At 40.0% G+C, this 14,417-nt stretch overlaps 1 protein-coding gene across 1 annotated transcript; it reads left to right on the top strand.

Annotated features, from left to right (window-relative positions):
* The first annotated feature begins 5,008 nt into the window (after positions 1 to 5,008).
* Ca3 (carbonic anhydrase 3) lies at positions 5,009 to 12,776 on the top strand. Its single transcript, XM_041630386.1, has 7 exons — positions 5,009 to 5,162; positions 5,811 to 6,008; positions 8,230 to 8,348; positions 9,664 to 9,756; positions 10,531 to 10,593; positions 11,359 to 11,514; positions 12,197 to 12,776. The coding sequence occupies exons 1-7, from the start codon at positions 5,021 to 5,023 to the stop codon at positions 12,314 to 12,316; spliced, it is 891 nt and encodes a 296-aa protein (XP_041486320.1). The 5' UTR covers positions 5,009 to 5,020; the 3' UTR covers positions 12,317 to 12,776.
* Positions 12,777 to 14,417: the final 1,641 nt, after the last annotated feature.

The following is a 14,417-nucleotide window of genomic DNA, read 5'->3' as shown; positions in this document are numbered from 1 at the left end:
AAATTTTTTCAAATTTATACTCAATATTTAAAACATTTAAGAATAGATTTAAATTTAATTATTTATTTGGAATAAATAGGACAAAAGAGTGGTATAATGCATTATCCGAATTGAAAGAATCCTGTTATTGAATTTTAGAAAGCAATGAATAATGGCATTTTAGAATTATCAGTAACGATGATTCTGTACCCTGCTTTATGGAAGTTGAAGAAATACAGTCTCCAGTGTTCTCATTTCTATAAGATGCTGCTATATTTTGTTACAGTTTGATCCCTAGTGTAGTGGTGATATGTGCTATAACCTTTACAAAGTATGGCATAGGAGAAGGTCATTTGGTCCTGGGGCTCTATGCTTATATATGGACTAATGCTACCTCTTGAGAGTGGATCAAGTTTCATAGGACAGGACTAGTTCTCTGGAGGATGGCTGTCTGTGGTGAGTCTGGCACCCACCCAAACAAATGTTCTATGTGTGCTGTTCACCCTTGCCATGTGTCCTTCATTACCCAGATTCTGTCCTCTCAAGAGACCCTCCAGAGCCAAATCTTTGGAACAGCCTGTTCGTAAACTTCTAGAAGGCCAACTCTATAGATTTGGGGCCAACATAGGTGTGTCTTGCAAAATGTCATTTACAATTTAAAAGCCAATCTTTTTTATTCTCCATTAACTATTTGTTCAACTAGATTCATAACATGAGAGCAAGAATGAGTGCAGCATGTTACTTTTCAAATGTACATGCATCACTCTGTTTGTTGTTGGGAACCCAGAGAGAAGGACCCATGTTATTTTGAGAGGTTTGCAATGCTTTAAATTGTGAATGTTACAGAGGAAGCTTCAGCTCCTATAGAAATGAGGTTGCTGTATTTTTCTTCCCAGGAAAGCAAAGTACATGAGAGTTGATACAGTATTATTTCTTTTCTCCAAACATGGGTCATTACAACTCCAACAAGTGGCTTTGCCTGGAATTTGACTGGCAATTGAAAACAGAAGAAGACGGGTTTAATACATCACTGATCTTCTAGATGACAAGACCATGGCATTTTGATGAACATGACACAGTGATAGAAATGGTTTTAAGCTATAGGGTATAGAAAAAGAAAGGAGCAACTATACTAAATGAAAGTGTGTAAAAAAAATCAGCAGCAAGGAAGAATAAAAGCCTTATGGGAAGACCAAAGTAGGCTCTATGGATGCAGTAAAGGATGGGCGAAGAACATGTGCACTGAGCTTCTGAAAGCACCTGACACTCCTTTAATGTGTGGCATTAATGTGAACAAGAACCATGGTCATAAAGTAGCATGAGTTTTCAGCCTTGTGGCATGATTTTTAGGTATTATTGAAGTGCTGCGAGCTTCACTGAGTTCTGTTTGATTAATGCATTTTGTGCATAATTGGTCCTGGGTAGATTAACGTTTGCTATGATCCCTGTGCTGAAAAGGGTCAAAGCATGATTACAGTTTGTAGGAGAGGGTGAGTACTGTGAGTTTCATTTTTTAAATTTCATACACGCATGGTATGTCATGTAATAATGTCTGCAAGTTAGCACCTACACTTTGCAACATACAAGGAAGGCACTGTTTATGGTCAACAAGGGACAGGGTTTATTTAGGGTAGAGACATTCCAGAGAGATGTTCTATGTAGTGAACAAGGAAAGACAATAACTCCGTTGAGTGCTCACTCTACTATCTTAAGCTATGCTAGTTAACTGCTTTGTATATTGTTGTGTACGCTTCACAAGAGCTTTGTAAAGTGTACATTATTTTCTTCATTTCCCATAAAAGGCACCTAAGGCCAAAAAAAATATAGACAATCAGCCACTTAAGTCAACAAACAAACAAAACAACAATAAAAACCTACAAGAGTTAGCTCTACTTGTTAAATTCTATAAACAAACATCATCATGAAATTATTAGAAACAAGTCTTAATGGTCCATGTTTGATTCTAAGAAAGCACATTATAAAGTTCAACCATTTTCTCCTCTTAATATTCTATTACTGTTTTAAAATAATGATTTAGGTTTGGAAGAAACAGTTTGAACTGATGGACCTCGATGATCAGATCTTATTGGGTAGATCTGGGAGGACTTCAGATGGGGCCTCTTGCTCCCACTCTCAGGTAAAGTGGTCAGTCTGACACATCTCAGGTATGGAGGCACTTAGGCTCCTCTCCTCCAGGCTTGCCAAGAACAGCAGCCAAGTATAAGATCTGATCCAAATGGTCCAGCTGGCAAACTTGGGAACTGCCTTTGTCATTATCTATAGCACACCCTGGCCAATCTTCAGCTGACAGTGCTGAGGAGGAGGCTAAAGGCAAGGCATCCGTCACAGTCATAGTTTCATTGAATTTTTAATTTTTGTTGCCTGTTTTTTGCATTTCTGTCCTAGAGTTTATTTTATGAAAATAAATAGTAGAAAATCCATGTTCATAAACATAATATTTAAACTGAATTATTAAATTACTTCAGATCCTAATTGATGGTTTATTTTTTAGTAATGTAATGCAAATGCCAAATGATATCAATTTGTGGAATATTTGAGTTAACAGCATTACAAGTTATCTTTGCCAAATAGAATGATTAAATCATGGAAAAATATATCTAAATTTTAATATTTTAAATTCTAGTATTTTAAATTCACTTCTAATATTTTAAATTCAGTTTAATATCATCTAGCTGACTCTGCCAGCTGCACCTCTTTGGCTAGTTTTCTCTTTTCTTTCCTACTACCTCTTTCTCTGTTTACATAGAGTCATTTTGGGAGGAAAGTCCAGAAAATTGTCCACTTTCCCATGATTCTGCTGGGAGAACTGGAGGACACAGTCTGTAGTCAATTATTAATAGCTATTTGATCTTTCTCCTCATTTTCTTGTATACCTAGCATTGTTCCTTTCCATGCCAACTCCAAAGGCCTAAAAGTCCTTGACCTAATTTAGAAGTCTCTTTACTCTGTGGACAAACAGTTTTGTTGAAGTAACTCAATTAAGATGGAGATGATAAGTTTGCAGGTAGGTTTGAAAATTTTATTTGCAGTTGAATTCAGATGAGGTATAATGAGAAAGGGTCTCATCACGTGGCCTTACCTACCCTTGAACTCAGCATGTAGACCAAGCTGGCCTCAAACTCACCGAGACCCACCTGCCTTGTTGACTCCTGACACTGGAAGTAAAGATGTAAGTCACACTTCCGGCTTAGAATTACACAATTCATTATACATTATGCTAAATTATACTTTTCACTAATTTTTTACAAGAAAGTAAAAATTGCAAGTGCTGCTTTCAAAATTATTGTATGTAAATCTGTTAGATATTTCATTTTTCTACTTAGTGTTTTTTGTATTCCCCACTGTGTGCATTTATTAAATTGTAAATGAAGCAGTTAAAAAGAATCTCTGGTACGAACCGTGGTAGCACTATGAATTTCTCGTATGTCTTCACTCAATAATCAGTAACAAATAACTATTGGTAATTATGAGATTTAGTTATCAATCTCCTGATCACCCAGGTCAGAGAAGAGTTAGCATCAGAGTTGGTGGCCTGGAGTGAGATTCTGGCTTATTCACCCATAACCATGTGCTGGTAACTTTAAATCGCCAACTCAGCAGAACCTATCACAATGAGCTAAAAACCCAGTCACTCGTGGCCCCTTAGCTTAGAGCTGTGTTTGCTTGGATTTTCCAAAGTAACTGAGGGTTCCTGATTCCACAGTGCTATTGTGTGGATCAAGTGATCCCTGGTCACAAAAATACCCTGGAGACTGACTACCCTGGCGTCCAGGTTCTGATGTGGTCAGGCATTCCACATGCCTAGTCGATGAGCTGTCTTTGCCATGATGAGAGACTTCCTTCTCAGGTTTTGTAACCCCCAAGGAAAAGTAAAATGGAAAAAGTCATTTTAAAAAGTAGAAGGTATAAGAAAATGCATACAGAAATCTCATTCAATTAATTTCTTTCTGGTCTTTTAAAAAGATATTCTTGTCCAAACAAGAATTTTTTATAATGTATGCATAGAATTGCGAACATCTGCCATACTAATTTAGTGTGAGACGTAACCAGATATTTCTAATTATACCTTTGACAAGCACACATGGGATACTCCAGTTTTACTCTTCTTTTATGTGGGTGTTGTATTACGAAACACATTAGAACTGAGAGGAAAGAAACGACTCCTCCCCACAAACCAGTTCCGTAGACCCTTTCCTCGTTTTGGCCTAGTCTGTGATTATGCTTTGGAGAGTGAAATTTTTAGTTAACATATTCATTTTATGGTATCCTTGGCGTCCTGAGACCAATGGAGCCTACCTCCCAGTGTGACTGAGTCCCAGGCTGCTGCTGGGTGAGGCTGGAGTGCAGAGATCTTGCTCCGCCTAGGATCCGCCTAGGATCCTGCGCTGTGCTCCGAGTCCTACTGGACAAACGTGCCCGCTAGGCTGAATATGAAGCCTGGCACCGTCTGCCTCAGAAACTCATCCCTTGAAGGATAACGGGACTGGGCAGCGTGTAGTCCCGGGTTCCTCCTCATCTGTGTTTCCAGGATTTTACATGTTTTCACAAGGGAATCATGATTGAGTCAGAGGATCAGAGGAGTTCTTTCCCCGCCACCGTCCGGGGATTCTTTCAGGAAAAGGAACTTTAGCGTTCAGAAGACCGCAGCTGGTGATACTCCAGTCCGAGAGAAAAGCAAAGTCTTCCGAGTGAGGCTGCTGGAGCAGCTTTTAGTTGCTGACTAAGCAGAACAGGACTGCAGACAGTGCCGCGCCTGCCCAGACCCCCAAGAGGGAACCAGCAGGATCAAAACCGGAGCTCTTAGAAAGCCCTGCCGCTTGGAAACCATCAAAGAGAGCAGAGAAGGAGCCGGTGTGAGAGCCAAGGAGGGGCCTTCCGTTCCCCTCCTGCCTCCTCCTGTCACCCTCTCTCCAGGACAGCTGTCCAGCTCTTGTAATTCATTGGTTTTCCCCGCCCCGCCTTCAAAATACCACCCCAATCCAGTTTAGTCCCCTGCCTCACCCTCTGACCTAATAAGGCCATGCACACTGCAAGAGACCTATATAAAAGTCAGGACTCTGGGGACTTTGCAGGACACCTGGAGCAAGAAAAGGAAGAGCTGTCCAGCTTGGGAACCAAGAAGGTGACCATGGCTAAGGAGTGGGGCTACGCCAGTCACAATGGTGAGTGGAGCCAGGGCATTACAGGGTTGCCCTTGGCATTTCACAGGCATGCTGGAAAACGTGGGTGTAGGGGTAGTTAGGAAGTAGCATTTACTGACCATGCCGCTGCTCCTTTGAACATGATTCACTGTTTTCCTTTCCACAGAGGAATCTGAAGTTCAGAGACACACTGTAACTAGTCTAAAGTTCAGTGATGAATCTGAGAAGTCACTGGACCCGAAGTCAGATCCTATTGAAACTTACCCTGCGAAACTGAGCAGTGAACACTTGGTTTCTTTGAGTTTGGGGCCCCAATAACAATCAATGTTCTGATTTTGAGTCATCTCTCATCCATGGGCAAGAGAAGAAAAGTGTCCCCTGTAAAAATGTGATCAATATGTGATTCGTTTCAAAGATAAGCTTTCAGGCTTCATGATTCCCAAGCCAGGGGAGGGTCTGAGTGGACTGAAATACTCTTCGAGCATAGATAAGCAAGGTTCTAAATAGGTTTGGAACACAAAGTGCTATGTTGCTTAATCTGAACCCAAGACCTCTTAATATGAAGCCAAGACTACTCTCTGGTCTATGCATATTTTTTCTGGCTTAGTCCACTGGGAAGAGGCCTTGGGTTGTACTAAATAAACATACTCTCTTCTTTTTACTTCCTAGGTCCTGAGCACTGGCATGAACTTTATCCAATTGCCAAAGGAGACAACCAGTCACCCATTGAGCTGCATACAAAAGACATTAGGCATGACCCCTCTCTGCAGCCTTGGTCAGCATCTTATGATCCCGGCTCTGCAAAGACCATCGTGAATAATGGAAAGACCTGCAGAGTTGTGTTTGATGATACTTACGACAGGTCCAGTAAGTACAGCACTTAGGAAGGGTCATGTGGGTGTTTTTGGTATCTATTGTCAAAATGCAGTTTGTGGCAGAGTGACAGAATTACTGGGAAGAAGGACAGGCTCATCCCAGAAATGGAGATGATATTTAACCTGGCTCTAGTTGTAAAGATTTATATTTATGGAATGAAGTAGAATATCACACCCTCCAACTAATTTAGTTACTCTGTTGCTGAAAGATGAAGTTAAACGTTCATAACACACTCCTGAGACAGATTATGGTTGGGTAGGGAGTTCACGTGGACTTTCTTCTGACTATTGAAAGTTGAAGTTCTTGTGTTTCCTGATGGTTTGGAGAACAAGCTACCTCAAACAGAAGGAAATCAATTGGTTCTTCTCTTTCCTGGGTGACTGGAAAAAGGCCAATCAATGTGGAAAGGTAGGGATATTGTGTGAGTTCAGGTGACCTGGGTCCAGTACCTCACTGGGGTTCAACCAAAGAATCTTTGTGTTGAGTGTTTCTGATGTATATGACCACTTCTTCTTGGGTCAATGTTAGTGTAAAACTGGAAAAATAATATGTTTTTTAAACTCTACACTAGTATCCAATCTTTGAAATAAATAAGACTAATTTGACTTTATTTCAGACAGGCTTGGTGGCTCTCACCTATAAATCCAACACCCAAGAGACAGAGACAAGAGGACTGCCACAAATATGAGGCTAACCTGGTCTTTCTAATGAGTTTGGGGCCAGTCAGAGCTAAAGAGTAAAAATTTGCTTCAATTAAGCAAGCTTTTATTTCCTTGCAAATAAGTCTAAGTAAGAATTATTCTTTAGTTATCAAGAATGCAATTTCCTAGAACCATGTTCTTCATGATGAGTTAAAATGAATGAACATCCTGGTGATGTCATAAGAAATAATGGTAGAATGGCCATTCCTACCTTCTAGCTAAGGGAGATGACTGAAACTTACCATTTCTTGAGCAATTATTTCAGGCTGCTCTTTCCCACTTTTCCTTTGCCTTAAAAGCTGAGGTTCCATTTGGAGAAAAAAACAACAACAAAATTAAAAACTACAAACAGAATCACATAAAATACCATTTAAAAAAACAAAACATTGAATATTAGAGATTTAATATAGTTTAGTACAATAAGTTATACTCATGTCCTGATCATAGTTATTCTCAGTGATTGGACTAGAAACAAACCAAAGCACCTGCTTTCCATTTGATCAAGCTGGTTCAAGCCTAGAATTATTGCTCTAGGTCTGCACTGTGGATTTCCTGTCTCACTGCAAGAAACCAAGCCTTTCTAAAATAGCTGCTGTTACAATGTTATTTGCATCTAACTTAACATTGGTAGATGTTAGAGTTAGAGTTTCTGTACAGTTTTCAGTATCTTTTAGAAGACATTTGAACTTTGAAATTATTCTCCAGACAGCATGACTAGAGATCAAATTGCATGAGACATTTAGATAAGTGTTGTACAAGCCCATACTAATGCCCCAAAATTGTCATATATTATATTTCATATATAGCATATATCATATTTCATATATATATATATATATATATATATATATATATATATATATATATATCAGCCCACCCTGTCTAGCTTCCTGGGAAACTGCTGAAATTTTGTTTCATCTGACTTGAGCAGTCATAGTCTAAAGTAGATGTGTATGTATTGTCCTCTAAAGTAAAACACAACTGAAATTGGAACACTATGGAGGAGTCCCCACCTGCTCAGTGTCCCCTTCCTCGCAGGGCACTGTGAGAGAGCACCATTTAAGTGCTTGATCTCAGTTAATCCTCACAGCAGCTTGCAAAGTGTGGGATTATTAACACCTTCTTAGAGATTCAAAGACCAGTTCAGAGAAGTTGAGTGTCTTGCCTGAGATCACACAATGATGTGTGTGGACTCGGAAATGGTATCTAAATCCTGTCAAATACCTAGCTCTTCCCTGAACTACTAACCTATCCTCAGGGTCCTATAGTACATCTGCTACTTTAATTTGTTTCCTAAAGTGTTAAAAAGACAAGAAAAACAAGCAAAAATAAGAGAGAAAGGAAAATTCTTCCTTTGATATATTTGAACTTTAAGTTACAAACACTTGCAGATGGCTCCATATTCTCAGGAGGTGACATCTTTTACCCATGGAGTCTTCTGTAGAGTACTGGTTTCAGATAAGGCTCTGCAGAGGGATGGGGACTCATCAGTCACCTTATCTTACTCACAGTGCTGAGGGGTGGTCCTCTCTCTGGACCCTACCGACTTCGCCAGTTCCATCTTCACTGGGGCTCCTCAGATGACCATGGCTCTGAGCACACGGTGGATGGAGTGAAGTATGCTGCTGAGGTAGGAGGAACCACCCTACCACACTAGGTCTCAAATGGTCAAAACTGGAAACTTAGAAACAACTGCAGAACCCATTCTGCTTCAAGCCGCTCACTCACTAAGTGAAGCCCCACATAAACTAGGACAGAGAAGAGTGGACCAGTGGCTCAGAGCTCTCAATGAAGATTCTCCAGATTAGATTGAAAAAATGGGCATAGTCTTGAAAGGAACCAGGACCAGCAAGGCAGCTAATGTGTGTGAGACTAATGTGTGCTCTAGCTGATCTGATCCGCACCACAACAACTTGTAAGAGGTTACAGATAAGCAACATAAGGTTACATAATAGAAGCAGTGTGGCAGGGCCTGGTCTTCTTTGTACAGACTGGCTCAGGTACCTCTTTTATGGGTACATATAATGCTTCAAAAAACAATACTTAGCAATTAAAAAAAAATCCTTACTTTCTGCTTACTTAAGGAAGTATGCTTGTATGTATATGCATCTTGTTTATTTAAGGCAGTAACTTGCAGATAGAATAAGACAGGGTACTTCCCATTTTCATTAGAAAATCAAGTCTGTATTGCATTACCCTAGAGGTGAGCAAAATTCGCTTTTTTTCTGCTCTACTCTTTTCCAAAGCAGATGTTGGTAAGGACTGGTTTTGGTTGGAAATGTGAGCATGGCAGCACACTTCAGCTGATCCATTTGGGGGCATCACTGAGTACTTAACTGTTGGTTAAATAAAACTTGATGAAACTTCAAATACTACCCAGGCCTTATCTGGTTGGCTTCCAAATTAGATGAGATATAACACATTTAGGGTGCCACAGCCATTTCTATATAGCCAATGAGGTAGAGACTAATAAATTATTAGGACTGTCTTCCTGAATAGACATTGCCTTCACTGTTGGAGAAAGCTCAGGCTAATTTTTTTCCAAATTAGAAATAGGCTTTGAGTGTGATGTTTGTACATGGGTTATCTCACAATTTTGGAATTGAATAAAAATTTTTAACAACTATAAACCATTATCTTGCCATTTTAAGGAACTAAATATGGACAACTCGATTACTTAGGCTGTGCTCATGTCCTAAATTAAGATAAGCTTGCTGCTAGACACTAGAGTCTGTCAATTAGGAGGCAAATGATTTCACACACTTTTTATTTGAACTATTAAAATTTCACTGAAGCTTTGCTTACTAATAATTAGAATTTCATCAACTTCCATGAAAGTGTTCAGCAACAACCTGAAGGTTGCACACATTTGAGTCTCTTGTGGATAATAATGCTCATTTCTGTATCCAAGGATTTTTCTCACAACCTGTGTTTGGTGGTTGCAGCTCCACCTGGTTCACTGGAACCCAAAGTACAATACCTTTGGAGAAGCTTTAAAGCAACCCGATGGAATTGCTGTTGTTGGAATTTTTCTGAAGGTGAGGTATACACTGATGGTAATTTTTCTCATTCAGAATGTAATCCAATACTAATGTTTTGAGACCACGCATTCCATCTTTTCCTTGTATTTGAAACATGCGTGAGAGTAGAGAGGCTCAGAGTTTATGAAGGGAAAGACAAGGACAAGGGTGTGTGAGTCTGACATGTGTTCATATTCTTTTCACACTGGAAACAGGAAAGTCAGTGCTGGAAACTTCTGTGATGCCAAGTGACTGGTTGGACCTACCCTCAGCTTAAGGGGGCCCCCACCCACAGGATCTCAGGCGCAAGGAATGCGTGTGTTGTCCAGCCAACCTTGGTTTAAAGAGGACTTAGTGATATTAACACATGAACTTCGTGGTAACCCAATCTGAGTTTTAAGCCAGTGAAAGACCTAGTTTGTTCTATGTTCTGAATCCACAGAGAGGACTATGAGGGGAGAGACAATAAGTTCAGTTGTGGAAACATTATCTACTTTTGCTTTGGCTCTTTTAAAAAATGGAATCTCTTTGCAGAAAGGGCCAAGGAAATAGAGTTGAAACCAACATATAATTTTGTGGTTTTGAACTTCAGAGAACTGAAATTCAAATTTAGATTAGAAAATATATATTCTACCATCTTTTAGGATGAATAAACTTATATTTGGCTTAACCAGTGACCATGGAAGATTTATAAAACACCAATAGCAAGTAGATGGGTCAAATCAGCTTTTATGATGATCTCCAATTATGAAGAAGGGAAAAATATCTTATTGGATGTCTATTTTCTTACAGATAGGCCGGGAGAAAGGAGAGTTCCAGTTTATCCTTGATGCCCTGGACAAAATTAAGACCAAGGTAAGAGAAAATCATTTAAGTATGGTAAACTTGAGTCAGAACATATCAATTGTCTTCGAATTTCTGGGAAAACCTGCCACTGTCTGATGGATGCTATATGTTTGCATATAATAGTAAATATCCTCATATTTCTTTAGTGTTGAGTCCTTAGAGCACTTTCACATCTGTTATTTCATTTGTTGCTCAGCCTATGAGATAAGGACTTTCCACAGGAAGGTGAGTGAGACGTTTGGGGTCTCCTTCCCCTCTCCATGGTGGGCACAGGATCATTGAGGTTCCCTATGCCACCCACTGTCATTCTTTAATCTTGGTATTGTAGTTTTCTGGTAGCTCCTATATAAGCTTAATATTAACAGTATTCTTCTAACTAACAGACTTACTTATCTGTTTTTGAGATTATTCCAAGTAACGTTTTTTAAGTGTGGACACTAGAAGAAGTAAATATTCTGAGCATGAAATGTACTGAAGTCTTCAAATCAACTTCTAAGAAGTGTTCTTCATTCCGAGTAATCCCTGTGAGAAAGGACAGAATCGCAGCCCCACAGACCATAAAAACAAGGAATAAAATACTGCAGTGACTCTAACAGATCGAGTCAGAATATAAAGCAAAATCCTTTTCATCTGAGGTTTACTAGTGAAGGGCCTAAACCTGTTCAAATGGCAGCTTTTCTTTTCGCTGGTGAAATCCCTTCTCATAAATGAGTATGTGAAGCCTCTAGGGGGCGCAGAGTGCACGTGTCCTCTTAGAGTGCTCTGGTCTTCTAGGGCAAGGAGGCTCCTTTCACTCACTTTGACCCATCGTGCCTGTTTCCTGCTTGCCGGGACTACTGGACCTACCATGGCTCCTTCACCACGCCGCCCTGTGAAGAGTGCATTGTGTGGTTGCTGCTGAAGGAGCCCATGACCGTGAGCTCAGACCAGGTGAGTGCAATCACAGGTTGGGCATCAAAGGTTGTCAGGCTTGTCATAAGCACCTTCACACACTGAACCTGTAGACTGCCAAGGCATAATATGTTTTTATGATAATTTCCTATTTTATGATACTTTAAGGAAAAAAAAGGAAGGAAGTGGTTAACTTTTGTTGTTTGTTTTTCGAGACAGGGTTTTTCTGTATGGTTTTGGCGCCTGATCTGGAACTGGCTCTTGTAGACCAGGCTGGCTTTGAACTCACAGAGATCTGCCTGCCTCTGCCTCCTGAGTGCTGGGATTACAGGTGTGCGCCACCACTGTCCGGCCTAACATTTTAACATATGGCCTGGTTTTAATTTTTTTTTCTCGTCCTTTAAAGTAATTTCATAAATACTTAAGTTGGTCACACAACGGAAGCCTATCAAGGTTTTTCTCATTTGCAAGCATTCAATAAACCATCATCCCTTTTTATGTAAAGTGATACACCTCATGCTGGCCCCTCAGTTTACAACCCGGGAGAAATGCAGGTGGGAAAGGTGGTTATCCAGAGAGCAGGGCATCCTGAATGTAAAGAAATGCTTATATTATGAACTGATATTTGCCAACTCATGACCTATCCATGGAGACTGGGTCTGTGGTTTGCGTGGCCAGCTTAGAAAGCCAGTGGTTTCTAACAATCTGCTATCCTTTACAGATGGCCAAGCTGCGTAGCCTCTTTGCCAGCGCTGAGAACGAGCCCCCGGTTCCCCTAGTGGGGAACTGGCGTCCTCCCCAGCCCATCAAGGGTAGGGTGGTGAGGGCCTCCTTCAAGTGAGGCTCTGTTTCCATCCTCTTCAGGAAAGAATACCTGCCCCCTGAAGAGTTAACTGCCTCCTGGTACTCTGTGCTCTACGCTACTCTAAAACACCTAGAGAAAACAAGATGCAGTCGCAGGAAACCGCAATGCCTTTGACACTATCTAACCCAGAAGCATGAATTTCACCCCTAACCTTTGCAACAACTATGTTTTCTATAAAATTAGTATTTCTAGCATGGGTTCAATGAGGAAGAAATAGAAAAATAGAGATATGGAACTTAATGAGCATACTAAATTTCTCAGAACCTCATGGCTCCTGTTTCCCAGCTGAGTTCGGTCATGTTATTTATATGTGTGGGTATGGAGGCATGTGCCCACCCTACCACAGTTAAGTGAAGGCACAAGTTAAGATCATTGTGTTTGGCCTCTTAAATGCCAGTGAAACTCCATCACTCATTAAAATTTTGCCTACTATGAAGTTTGCCTGGTTTCAATTGTCTGTAAAACACACACACACACACACACACACACACACATACACACACAAGAACAAGTGATTTAAAATGTTTGATCCAGCATTTGAAATTTTCCTTCATAAAGATGGTTTTCTTTGAAGCAGGGCTATTTCTTTTTTACTTCACTACTTTCATTTTTGCATGCCTATTAAAATAATAATAAAGATAAGAACTCTCTCTGGTGTCTTTTGAATTTGAGGCTGGAATGAATGATTCCTAGAATAGGAAGGAGTAGATGACAACTGAAGCCAAGAGTTTCTACTGTCCCAGAAACTATAAAGACAGGATGCAAATGAAAAGTGTGTGTATTCTCTTTTTAAACTGAAGTCTCAGATTAAAACATTTGTTTTAAGGTAGCATATGAAGTGATACATTTCATTATGGCATTTTCATGCATTCGAGTCATTATACTTTATTCTAATTTAGCCAGTCCTTCACCACCACCACCCATCACATCTGTCCTCCAACAGTTCCCTCTTCTGATATAACATCACATGAATCCTGTTATCCTCCCCTTTAAAGATTTATCTCTTCCTCCCGCCATGATCCCCTTTCAAGTTTCAAGACCCCTTCTATGTCCATAGACATATATAATTTTATGCTTAGACTTTATATATGAAAGAAAATATTAAGTATTTATCTTTCTGAGTCTGACTTATTTCCTATAATAAGATTGGGCTGTGTGTGTCCAATTAATGGAAAAGCTTTATAAATGACAAAAATGGAGGAAACTGAGAATGACAAACTTTCCAGTTTTGTTTTTTGTAACTGGAGGATAGCAATAAAAGACTCTCAAGTTCTGAGTTCAGATGTTCCATCCTTAGGAAAGGGAACAAGGCAGTTGGTAAGGGCATCTAACTAAACTGCACACCTGAGCAGACTGCGTTGCCAATCTCATCATGTGACAGTTCCCAGTTGGACAAGTTGAAGCTGGGTTCTGGCATTCAGATCAGTGCAAACAGCTAGTACTCCTTTTAGGCAAGAAAGCATCTTTTATATAATTCTTCAAAAAAATGTACTTCAGCATTATATTTCCCAACAGTGTAGAAATGCATATATTTAACTTTTAATCCATTTAATATCTCTATATACAAAGTTCAATTGTGATAAGGGATCATGCCAACGTGGCCAACTAAATCCACTTAAAACCTGAGAAATCTTCAAAAGTAATTCTAGACACAAAAGAACAGAGTTAAGCATAGCTTCTTGGTAGCCTGCATTTTGCTGGCTGCTGGCAGTGTACTGCAGCTCCTTTAAAAGAAGTCTTCCTGGTTCAGTAGTAACAGAAAAAAAAGCTGCCCCATTTTAAAAAGGCTGCTTCCTAGGCTATGCTACCAGTACAAACTCTGATGAAGTCTGGCTTTGGAGCATTTAAATGGGGGTGTGTAAGCAGAATGCTACAACTCTGCGTGCCTAAAAATGGGGCAGTGTGCATGGTTTTCATAGGCAGTGAGCAGTTCCACCATGCTGGACTGGGCAGAGCAAGCAGGAGGACTGTGTGTGGAGTTGGTCTAAGCCCTGCACACTTAGCATTAAAAAAAAAGTGCTCCTGGTCAAAAGATAATTACAGATACACAATAAAGACAAATTCAGATGGAAATGAC

This window comes from Microtus oregoni, unplaced genomic scaffold (genome assembly GCF_018167655.1).
Source record: "Microtus oregoni isolate MIOR12 unplaced genomic scaffold, Mior012 000034F_ref0000314, whole genome shotgun sequence".
Classification (NCBI taxonomy): domain Eukaryota; kingdom Metazoa; phylum Chordata; class Mammalia; order Rodentia; family Cricetidae; genus Microtus; species Microtus oregoni.
The sequence above is the reverse complement of the archived record's forward strand: the minus strand, read 5'-3'. Positions and strand labels throughout refer to the sequence as shown.